Source organism: Drosophila biarmipes, chromosome 2R (assembly GCF_025231255.1).
Source record: "Drosophila biarmipes strain raj3 chromosome 2R, RU_DBia_V1.1, whole genome shotgun sequence".
NCBI lineage: Eukaryota > Metazoa > Arthropoda > Insecta > Diptera > Drosophilidae > Drosophila > Drosophila biarmipes.
In genome coordinates, this window is record NC_066615.1 from 11,826,602 (window position 1) to 11,838,970 (window position 12,369).

Here is a 12,369-nt window from a genome sequence, read left to right on the forward strand (position 1 = left end):
GCTATCCCGTGACTTTTCAGTGTTGCAAAACGACCGAAACAGTGATATCGATAGTTAGAACCGCGCCCATCACTATTTTAGCACACGCCGCGTAAAAACGACGCCGATTTCAATTTCAACGATTTACGAAACGAAATTTGTGCTAAAACCCAGGTAACAATGGCCGACGTGGACGATTTTGACTCGCTGTCCAACGCAGAGCTGCGCGCCAAGATGCTGGCCCAGGGGCTGCCCAACATCCCGGTGACGGACAGCAGCCGCAAGGTGCTGGTAAAGCGTTTGCGTGCCTCCATTGGCGGCGGCCAGGCTTCGCCGGCCGGAAGTCCCAAGAAGAGCAACAGACGCGAAACCCTGGCCCCAGTTGCCTCTGCGCCAGCAGCTGCCTCCACGCCGGTCGACAAGCTGGACGGAAATAAGGTGGCCCCTGCGACCAAGGCTCGTCGCACCATTGCCGCCACTGAGGCAAAGGAAGCCGAGCGCCGTCGCCCTGAGGAGTCGGTGGCCGCCGATCGCCGCCGGAACGAGGAGCCGTTGGCCGCCAGGAAGCCGATACCGGCTGCATCTGCACCCATACAAACGCGACGCACCTCCACCTCATCCACTGGATCGCAAAATAATCCGGTGGAGCCATTGAAGAGGCAACCAACCATTGCAGAGGAGCCTGCTGCTTCCTCCAAGCGCGCTGATCGTGAGGAAAATTACCTTAAGGTTAACTCACTTATTGTCCTGGAGTCCGACGACGAGGAGGACGAGCAGCTGGCCCAGGCTGCCAATCTCGTGGAGAAGCAGCACGCAGCCCGGGAAAAGGCTTCGTCCAAGCTGGCCAGCAGCGGCACAACTACTTACGAGTACCGAAGCAAGCCGGTGGAACCTCCTCGCCAGAAGGTCTACGAGGCCACAGCAGCTCCCGTGCTGCCTCCATCTGTGCCATCTGTCAGGCCAGTGGCCACCAGCTCGACCAGGTCCTACGACTACCAACCAAGCAACCCGGCACCCGGTCGCTACAGCAGCTTTGTGCGCACTGCTGCCCAGGGCTATGTGACTGCCGAGGCTCCGCCGCTGACCTCGTACTCCTCCAGCTATCAGCGCACCTATGCCAACGAGCTGAGCGACGACAACGGGGAGGAGGAGTCCAAGTATGAGAGCACCTTTGCCCAGAATCTGGCCCGTTTGCGGGCCGAGCGGATTGGGGACCGGAGCAGCCCCTACAGCCGACGCACTCTGGCCAGTGGCAGTGCGGCCATCGGATCTCTGGGCTATGAGCCGCGTCCCAGGCGCTCCCTTCGTCCGGATGAGAGCAGCGTGTCTGCGGCCTTTGGCCGCTGGTGGAACAGCCTGGAGCAGAAGTACCACATCAAGTCGAAGCTGTTCATTCTGTTGGCGGTCGTATTGTTAATCGGCATTTACAGCATGTTCTACTGACCTGCGTCACTGTCTTATTTCGAATTTGTAAACTAGTTTGTATTCCATGTTGGATTAGTTTTGTAAACAGGACCGCTGCTGCTGTCTTTGTATGAATCTTGTTTCGATGTAATTTGGGTCTGAGATTTACTAGCATTTAAGCTGCGTGTTATCCGTTTTCCAATAAAGCCCACTTGCAGGGAATCTCCTCAGACGACCAGTTGTTCGGTTGCTGTTTTTCTCCAAACGGCATTCGCTGCACTCCACTTGCGGCAGGTGTTTGCCCAGATCGGATCAAGAGGCGACAGCAACAGAAGCAGCGACGACGATCGGCTGGCTAATGATGGAAAAGTATCTGGAATGCGTGTACAACACTTGTCGGCATGACTGTGACCAAATGGAGGCGCAATGACAACAAGGTCCCCCTGCTCCCAGCTGCACTGTATTCCCTGCCGCCCTGCTGCGATCTGAAATCCAGGCCTGGCAATCAGAATTAATAAGAATTTTACAAGTCCGCGGTGAATGTGCGTCAGCTTTAAATCCCTGCGCCGAGTTGGGCTGTTTAATTTTATTAACTGGAAATCGCACTTGCGCGTATTTCTTCATTTTCCTAAGGAAATTTCGCGCCATATTTAGCGGCAACTAGCGCGACCGGATCCGGGTCTGCCTTGCATGCCAGCAATAAGTTATGAAAATTGCAACAGCAACAGTTGCTCAGGGGAAATGCCTGCGGCGATGGGCTGGGATGTTGCAGCGGCGGCCGCCTGTCGTCGCCGATGATGAATTCCACAAATGCATGGAACAGCCAGGCGGCAGATTCCTTGAAAAACAAAGCCATGGCCCATACAATATATCGTGTGGCTAATAAATACGCCGCGCATTGCTAGTTGCTCTTAATGAAATTAACTTCCAGGAATTACCTACATGGCAGCAACGATGCAGACGACAACTCCGGAGAGCAACAAAGCAACAATGCAGCCCATGCAACAGGGCAACAAAGCAACTGCAACAGCAACAGCCGCAGCACAGCACCAGCAACAATGGCTGCTTAGGCAAATGCAACAAGCCATCTGCCATCGGCCATGGAAATTAAATGGAAGCCTGCAAGAAGTTTCACGCACTCGCCACGTTAATAGAGTCGTAGCACCCAGAGCGACATCAGCGTCCAGCTGCAGCAGCAACACCAGCACCGAAATCCCCGCAGCAACATCGGCGGCCAAGAGCAACACCCGCGACCAACAGCTTCCCATCTTCGGTGTGCCGCTCAAGTGTGACATTCATGGAAAACGCCAAGTGGAATATGATTTTATGGCCAAAGCCGAAACTTTTGTCTGCATCACGTTCTCCCGGCCAGGAGGAGTGGGCCTGGTAGAGCCGCAGGAGGAGGAGGTGGCCAATGGCCATGTGCTGGGCCAATGACTTCCTCGTTGTGAGCCAATTAAAGACTCTGGTCGTTGTGGTCGCCGCTGAAATCATTTGTAATGCAACGTTTGGAATAATTCACGCGCAAATTGCTTGCGACTCGCGAAAAATATTGCAACATTCCACTGCAAATTTTACGATTATGCGTTTGCACCACAACAGAAACTGCTGCTGCTGCTGGTCGCTGGTTGCTGGTTGCTAGTTGCCAGTTGCTAGTTGCTGGCTGCTATTGCTGTTGCTGCTGCACCGCAGCAACACATTCGCTCGTAGGCGCTCACATCACATCAAATCAAATCAAATGTAAGCGGAGCCCGGCACTCGATGTCAGTTGGCAGTGCTCCACATAGATAAATCAGTCGGCTAATTGTTGCAACCTGACCGGTCTCCAGACTCAGCGCCTGGGAGCGTGAACTCTGCTCGGCAGGATCAGCACACACTCTAAGCCATGTTCCCATAGGGAATCGAAGTTCTGGCATTTGAATTCCTAATCGAATTATGTTTTCCCTCACATAATTAATCGTAAGGGATGACATTTTTATGCAAAGCCCCGAGATCAAAGTTGAGCATCGGAACATCGCCTCTGCGGAGTTTGGACATTTTAATTCCATAAATAATGACAGTTTGTCTCTAAACAGACAGTCAGTGTCTGCCCACTCTATAAGGCCTAAAAGAAATCATTTATTTATTTATTCTTTTAAGAGGGTATGCGGGAGGTTACTGGGCATATTGGAACAGCGGTTATTACAAATAATAAAACAATAAAAATAACATTTAAGCAATTTTATAACATTAAATTTAAATGTTTATATCTAAATTGTGTATGCAAATATATTTAACAAATCTTTGTTGAATTAGAAAAATTGTTTTGATACTAAACAAAAAGTGGAATTAATTTTTTAGATGGTTTCTGTTCACTTCGTATAAGTGCAAAAAAGTATGCAATGTTCTTGAAAAAAGAATACAATTTTAACAAGTTAGGATATTTATGAGATTGATAGATCTTGGGGTTCCAAAAAATATTAATATATGGGTACGTTTTTACTAAGATCCTTTGTGTTTTGGCTAAAAACAGAGGTAATACATTAGTTTTTCGCTTATAAGGTATCAAATCTTCCGGAATTATTAACCATCTCTTGCTCTGACCATCTCTTTCTCACCGGCAGTGTCTTTTGGGCTGACTACTCGTTGTCAAGTTGTGGACCACAGCGACCAATCAGTGTCAGCTGGAAGTGTCTTTTTAGTGGCCCAAAGTGATGAGCTAATCAACCTGACCCGACCAGTCCCACAGCTACGGCCAGATCGCAGTGGTGCGGTGAGCCTATGTTAATAACATTATTTATGTATCTTGTATTTCGGTTTATTTTCGTGTGTTTTGTGTATTGTTTTGTTTGATTTAACAGGAATTGGAATTGGAATCGGAATCAGAAATGAAGCGAAACAAAGCGGGCAACGAGTTGGTTTTCCCTCCATTCTGTTTGGTGTTTTAGGTGTCAATCGCATTAGACGGAAATCAGTTTTGTTTTTTATTGTACAAATTTATCGCGTTTGGGGACTCATTTGGTTTTGGTTTCCATTTTCAGTGCCGCAGACTCTCCCTGCGCTGGTTGGTTTTTATGATAAATTAAACATTTTAAATTGGCCGCTAGATAATTCGTGGTATATGCGATATGGCGAGGCTTGTGTGTGGTCTTCGGCAACAAATAAATTATAAACCCATTTAAATTAAACTGAACCGAGTTCGTTGCCTGAGTCTTTTGTTTGGCTCGCTTTTTTATTCTCGATCCGAGCCGCAGGAACTACTGGCCCAGCTGCAGAGCCAGAACTGGTTGACCATAACAATAAAATCAGCAACACTCGCGACATTCCCCTCAGCCAAATATGGAATTTATAATTAATTTTTATGTCCATGGGATGCAATTAGGACGGCAGCTGGAGGAGATCAGGAGGAACAGGAACGGGGGGCCACTGCAGGGGGAGCGCACGGCAAGATGCAAATGAAATCAAGTCATGCCTATAATCGGATTTGTTGCTCCTCGTATATTAACTTGTCACCGTTTCTATGCGCTGAACATAAACACAATTTGTGCTTAATCCAGCCAAGACCGGGACTCCGGTCTCCCTCTGTCGCTGTCAATTATGACGTTTTGTTGCTGTTTTGTCAGTTGTGCCACTGCCACTGATGCTTGGCTCACATTTCGCTGACCACAAAGCGATGATTGAGGCAGAGCAGCCCCCTTTCACCCACCTTTTCGACTGCAATCAATCATCTTTCCGCTCGAACCCTCTGCGGTTGTGCGGTCCATGTGCGATTGCCCACTGAGCACCATTTAGTTTGGCCACCCCACACTATCTAGATGTTGCGACAGGCACCCACGATTCTCGGCCAGCTGCGTTTTGGCCCGGCTTTTCGGGTGGGGCTGGGCTGCAGTGCCGCACTGTGCCGCCCCACGATCCCGATTCGGCGCAAATTAGGCGCGAAAATATGCAGCAAAGTGAGACAAACAAGCAGAGAGCTGCTAAAAGCCTCGGAAAAAATAAGAAACACATTTTGCCGCCGGTCAGTTAATGGTGTTAAAATTTGGCACAGCGATTGCATCTATGGCTATACAAATTGCCACAGCGACAGCACTCGAGCAACATGGCAGTAGCAGCAGCAGCAACATGAGCAACACCATCAGCAACAGCAACAGCAACACCGAGAGCAAAGCAACTGAAACTGTGGCTAAAACTGCAGAGTCGTTTTGTCAACACGGAGCATGCTTAGCCGCGTTTTCCCAGGGGACACTTAACGCGGCTGCTTAACGTCTAAATCTGTCGTCAAGGCGCGCTCAAAAGGCTAAAATGTGTTTGCCGAAGACGCGAGATGCCAGCAGGCTGGGGGCACCATCAACGGCCCCGAGCTCCAAGATGCAGCTCCATCTGCGACTCCATCGCCACCGCCAGCAAGTGGCCAGCGATGAGGCAGCAATTTGTATGCAACTTTATGTTTGCCCACTCGCACCCTGGCTCGTACCTATACCTTTGGCCATGCCTAACCTAACCCACGGAGGAGAGTCCGAGTTCGAGTCCAAACAGAGTCAGAGTGCTCCTCGCCCCGCGGACCTGACGACCTGCTCCTGCTGCCCTCGCCGGCCATCAGCGCCCCAAGGGTATTCACACTGAGAGAAAGTAGAATGATTCAATTGAGTTTTTCAGAAATAACTAACTTTTTAAGAATTTTTAAAGTTTTAGTACAAAAAAATATTTATCTATATATAATCTAATTAATCTAATCTAATTAAGAGCTATATTTTTGCCATTTTATTAAATTCTTTAGTCTTTTTTTACCTTAACATAAGGTAGGTTTTGAACTCAACCTTTCTTTCGTTTTTAAACTTTAATGCTTCTACAAGGTATACACAGGGTAGTCAAACTCTGAAATAATAAATTAGATTTTAAGGGATAAATTATTTAAAAGGGATAAATATATAAAAAAAACTTATGTCCTTTATACAAATGTTTTTTTAAACAATCTGTCTTTTTGGGTAGGGTTTATTTTCTGTAAAAAAATAAACAAATAAAATTTGATTTCAATTGAATTTAATAATGGGTTTATTATAATTGGTTTATTTTAATTACCTTGCCTCGAGTGTGGAATGCTACTTCGCGCTGCTAATTTCTCCGAGTGCATCCTTTGGCGAAGGCTATTCTGACTTTGGTCTGTGCGACGAGCGTCCAGCGTATTCCTCCTGCCTTTGTTTGGCTCATGTTGTTGGCTGTCCCCTGGCAGCAGTGCGTTGAACGAGTTAAAGTCGGAGCAGCGGCTAAATTTATGAACCGCGGCCAAATGGAGGGGGGAGCTGGAGCTGGGTCTTGGGCGGGGGCACCCCACTACTCAGCTACCCCGATCCCCAGTGCCCCGCTGTGGATGTGGACAACGATGCGTTCGCATGTAAACATTCTGCGCTGGCCGGCGCGGAAGGGGCTGGAATTTATATGCAACATAATCAGCATAAATGCCGCATGCGCCATCAAAATGTTGCGACCAATGGCATGGCCATCACCTCCTGGGTGGTGGGTGTCCTCGTTGCCCTGTGCCGGCTAATTCAGGCAATTTGCAAATTGAGAAATTGCAAATAATTTGCAATTTAGCCAAAGTGAGTGCCAAGTGCTGCGCCAAACAATGGAGCTCAGGCGAACCCCTTTGGAAACTCAAGAAGACCGCAATGCGAAAGTAGCGAACGGGCGGACAAGAAAGCTCAGTGAGTTGGTTTTGCGCTTCAGCGGTTTCCCTTTGGCGGCGCTGCACAACTTTCATTCATTTCACTTCCCACTGCCAGCCACCCACTCAGCCACCCACTGCACATATCAAAAGCGCCTGTAATTCGAGCGGCTGAAACTTCAGACGACAAAACGCACTTCAAATCCACTGCCATGCGGCTTCGGGCAGAGAAAGGCCGCTCGAAATGTGACGACCCAAATGAGACAGCGACGAGTTAATTAAGTTTTCGCAGTGAAAACAAGGGGAAGCCGGAGCGAGTGAAGGGCCAAAAGCTGACAGGGCTGAGCTGCAATTGTGCCAACTCGTGTGACAGTTGCCCAAAACAAATTGTTGGCCATTTAATGGACCCGGCAAACCCCAAACCCAGGCAGAAACCGAAGCGCAACGAAACGAATCCCAAACGAAACGGGGGAAGACAATGCAAGGCCTCGCAGGCGACTGCCCCGGCATCTCCATCTTCTGGCTTGACAAATTCCTCGAAGTTGTTACCATATAAATTTCTGCATTTTTGGCTTTGCTCTGCTTTATTTGCCAGCCCCTTGACGGCCGGTAGGCGAGCCAGCGGGACGACAGGCGGCGAGCGGCGAGGATGACTCAGGCTGGCAGCTCTTATTGATCGTTGGGCAGGGACAGCAGAAGCTGGTCAGGAGCGGTTCAAGCTGGTTGTCGTTTTTGGAATAATATTATAATGACGAATATTAAATTAAATGACGGAGAAGTGTAAGAGATGTAAATAAAAAATATTGAAATAATTTATTTTCAAGGTATTTTCTATGATTGATTTTGTATAAAAGCTAAAAAATACATTTTAATAAAAGCTATTTCAAGAAAAATATTATTCTTAATTTAAAAAATTAACATTTAATTCCTTTTTTTTAGTTTGTAAATGACTTTTATAAATGAATGGTGGAAATATAATTTTTTGTATAATTAAAATCTATATTAATTAAGGGTAAACTAAAATAGTTTTTGAATTTACAATTTTATTGTGCTTTACAAATCTAAAATATATATTTATTGTAATATATATATATTATTTTATTATATATATATTATTTTTTAAATAATTCTTAAATTGTATTTGAATGTTCATTTTTTAACAAACAAATATGACATTTTTTTGACTATTAAATGTACATCATTTCTCCATATTACAAAAAATCAAATTAAAAATCACTTTTGGACTTCTTAAAATTTTTGTATTTAAATTAAATAACTTTGGGGACCTTCAAAGGGGCTTTCACTCCCATCCTGGCCGCGTCTGACCGCCTCCTGCCAACTGACTGGCTGTTTTTGGCCCCGATCCGAGCCACTTTCGGCAGCTCGAGTGCAGGCCGACTCGTAATTATGCGCATTACATGTGTTTCTGACATTTTTGGCGGCCGGTGGACGGCAGATCCCCAGCTCGGTGGCTCCACTCTCTTATGCAAATGAGTGCTCCCTTCGCTCGCCTTTTGTTATGAAGACAAATGGAAGTCACGCCCCGGTCTAAGCGCAAAGTAAACACTTGCAAAATGACCATAATTACGAGTTGAACTTAATTTATAACGAATGCATAACTTCGGACGCGAATCGGTGTTGCAGCCGGAGCTTAGAATAAATTATGAATAATCCACGATAATAACCGACAATTAATTTTTAACGCTGATTTGTGCGAGTTTTATGCTCCGGCAATGAAAAGAGCGGAAAGCCAGAAAGGCAGAGCCGAGCCCAAAACCAGAATATCAATTTAGCGGAGCGATGGGACCAGTTGCAGTCCGACTTCTTAATGTATTCCCCATCTGGGGGAATTGCAGCGCCAACACATCGTATGTCATGGCAGGCGGAGAGGGGATGCGGACGCGGAGGTGGCCGCCAGGAGGCGAAGCGACGAAATGAGGGACAACGACAAATCGACAAATATGCAAAAGAGGGGCGCGCCGCAAAGGGGGGCCTTATCGCATTTATTTATGCATATGCAGTGATTTGGCCCAAAAATCACAGTCCGAAAAAAAAGATCAGCGCATAAAACAAAAGACTCAGAGCACAAACTCGTTTCGCTGGCCAACGCGGCGCGCAGGATGTAGGGCCCCGAAAAGTGGCACAAAACAGGAGGGGCTGCGGGGCTGGTCGAGGGGCACGGGGATTGGGACTCGGGGATCGGGAATCGCGAATCGGGCGGACGATGACCATGGCGATGCATCACCAATGCCAAGCCACGCTTATCAGTAACCTACACTTAAAGTTAATGCATGCCCGCCAGGACCAAGCAGCGAAGATGCCGATGCAGTGGTTGGCCCAGCTGCACTCGGAGAAATTTCAAAGACCAAGCCTATCCGAGAAGTTAAAAAAAACCTGCCAAAAGGATAAAAATCTATAAATAAGGATTAAAAACAAAGAAAGATTTAAGTAATTTTAAGACATTTTGATAAATTTTAAGTTAAAGTAGAATGAGTAAGATTAAACTATAATTTTCAAATATTTAGGAAACATAAAATTGGAAACCAATATTCCAAGAACCATCTAATACATTTTTTTGTTTTTAAATAAATAAAGAAAAACTTATGTATAACGATGTATTATTTATATTAAACAATACTTTTGTAAGCTGTTAGTATACCTACAATGCATTAGAACTGTAGGTTGATTCTTTGAAACTATATTTCTAAACAACTTCCCAGAACATATAAGATATTAAGGGGACTTCCGTTTTTCAGAAACCCATTTCTCGCAGTGTACTGTCCGTTGTTATCAGCGCTGGGCCTGGACTTTTAGCAAACGCCGACGCAGGCCGCTGGGCCAGATCAGGCCGCCGATGTCAAAAGGCAGGCAGAAATAAAATCGAAAATGAATGCGGCCGGGCAGATAAGTCGGCGAATGACACAGAGCGACAAGTTGACAATCGAGGGGGCAGGGGGCAGGGAGCAGGGCGGAATGTCTCCTCATTCGGGTCAAAAGAGTCCAATACAAGGGACCCGATGCAGGGGTGAAACCAAAAGCCGCCAGGCATGCGACTTCTGACCAAACTCGAATGCAAATCGATGCGGCAATAAAACTATTAAGCCATTAGTAAGCCAAACACGAGTACAATGCCAGAAAACAAACACGTGCAGCAGCAACAGTCACCGCTGCAGCAGCAGCAGCAGCAGCAACAGCAAGCGCAGGAGTTGCAACAGCAACAAGCAATTAATGCAAATGCGGAGAGCAGCCGGCAGCCAAATCGAGAAGGAGGCAGGCCGGGCACATCGAGATCAAGACGGCAGAATGTCGGCTCTCCTGCAGCAGCAACATCCACTGCAGCAGCAGCAGCAGCAGCAGCAACATTGTCTGCACCCAGGCAGCCTGACAATACATGGCGAGGTGCAAACTAATTGAAATCATTACACTAGTAAAAATGTTAATTCAATTAAAATGCGCGCAACAGCAACAGCAGTGGAAGCAGCAGCTGCAGCAGCAACATCCCGCTCTGCGAGTGACCCACAAGTTGTTGCTGCTGCGGCTGCATCTCCCCACTAAAAGAGATATCATCGCAACATACTGCCTGGCCAGAGCTGCTCCTCCCACTCCAGCCATCCACCGCCCCCTTCGGGAACATCAGCAACATGTTGTTAGGTCAGCAACGGCAGCAGCAGCAGCAGCAGCAGCAGCAACTGCAACAGCAACGGCAGCAACACGAACAACTCTAGGCCATTGGCAGTGTGGCATGCAAATGGGAGCTGAGCAGCGTGGTTCAATCGGTTTGGAGCAGGGAGCCAGTCTATGCCTGAATGCTTCTCTTTTTTTGGGAGGAACTGCAGCCTAGCCTACACTTGGCGAAATTGTGTTTAATTAGAAAGAAATTGATTTTTATTGCCTAAAAATGGGAAACATTAAATTAAAATAAATTATCCTCTTTGTTATTTTGTTTATTTTATAAGTTTTAAATTATTTTTATCATTATTATTTATTTAGGATAGTAATATGTTGTATAGTAAGAAAGCTGATATTAATCCGAATGACAATATGTAGCACATTTAAAAAAAGCTAGTCTCTACTCAATTGTATCTTTTTTGTCTTCATTATCAACTTCCTTAAACCAAAAACTAGATCCCTGCAGGAGGAAAACTTCTCAAAAGAAGAATATAACTTATAATATCCTTACCTGAATAAGATGTAATTACTACGTTTATTTACCTTCAAAAAGCTAAAAGGATTTTTTAATAGACCCTATGTGATTGCTTATTTTGACAGATGGTAATTCGAGTAAGAAATTGTATTGCTTAAGGAAGTAGTGTGCACGGAGGAAGCTCCCCTCAGCCCCTCATCCCGCGACTTAATGCCTGATTTAAGTCGGCGATTTTCCCCAGCGAGCGCTTAGATCCCCATTACATATGCAAATTTTGGCCAGCAGTTCTCTGGCGCTTCCACCTCGTAGCCTCCATTGGGTCCACTGCATTTCCATGATTCCCAGCTGAAGGGCGAGAGCCTCGAGGAGGGATGCCGAGCGAGTCGCATTTCCGGTTGGACAAGTAGCTCCATAACAAATGGCCCGGCTGAAAAATGCTTGCCAAGTTGTTTATACTGCCAATAAAAGGCAATAAGTTAATTTCACACACACACTGCGGCTTACAAAGTGGAGTGGAGCTTTCTAACCGTTTTATGGTGGAAGTTTGTTGTATTGGCCATAAACGAAATCGAGTCCATAAGCAGTAGCAGCATCTTCGCATCGGATCGCCGGGGCTCTGGGGGGACTGGGCCAGCGCCTGCCTCTCGCCGAGGTGTGAAAATGCTGGCCCCTATTTGGAGCAGCTTAACACATTCGATATTATAACTATTATTAATGCATTTGCATTTTTATGGACCGATCGGATCGATCGCGATGAGCGGCATCCCGCCAACGGAAGCGCCGCAAGATAAGGCAGGAAACCGAGGCTGAGTGAATGCTCAGGCATATTCATCACAGAATCACGTCGTAAACGGGTGCCGGGGTCCCATTAACGATAAACAAATTCTGCCGGTGTAACTGAGGTCCGCTCCAGAGCCACTCCGAAAATAAAACCCATTCCCAGACTGCGCCCCATCCCCCGCCCCATATGCGGCCATAAAATGACATATAAAAAAACACTTAAAATATTTTCAATGAGCGATTTTAATGGGCCTTTTGGTGGTGGTCCCTCAGCAGATCACCCGAGCACCCGAGCACCCGATCACCGGATCACCGGATCACCTGGCAGGGAAATGGCGGCTGCCTTAATGCAAATGACGGGAACTGGGCAACCAAACTACTGGTGTCGATATAACAATAAAACGCCCCATGGCACGCCCTC

The 12,369-nt window shown here is 46.7% G+C and overlaps 1 protein-coding gene across 1 annotated transcript; it reads left to right on the plus strand.

Annotated features, from left to right (window-relative positions):
- The first annotated feature begins 7 nt into the window (after positions 1–7).
- Positions 8–1,615, plus strand: LOC108030453 (otefin). The gene has a single exon (XM_017103346.3). The coding sequence runs from the start codon at positions 160–162 to the stop codon at positions 1,420–1,422; it is 1,263 nt and encodes a 420-aa protein (XP_016958835.1). The 5' UTR covers positions 8–159; the 3' UTR covers positions 1,423–1,615.
- The last annotated feature ends 10,754 nt before the right edge of the window (positions 1,616–12,369 follow it).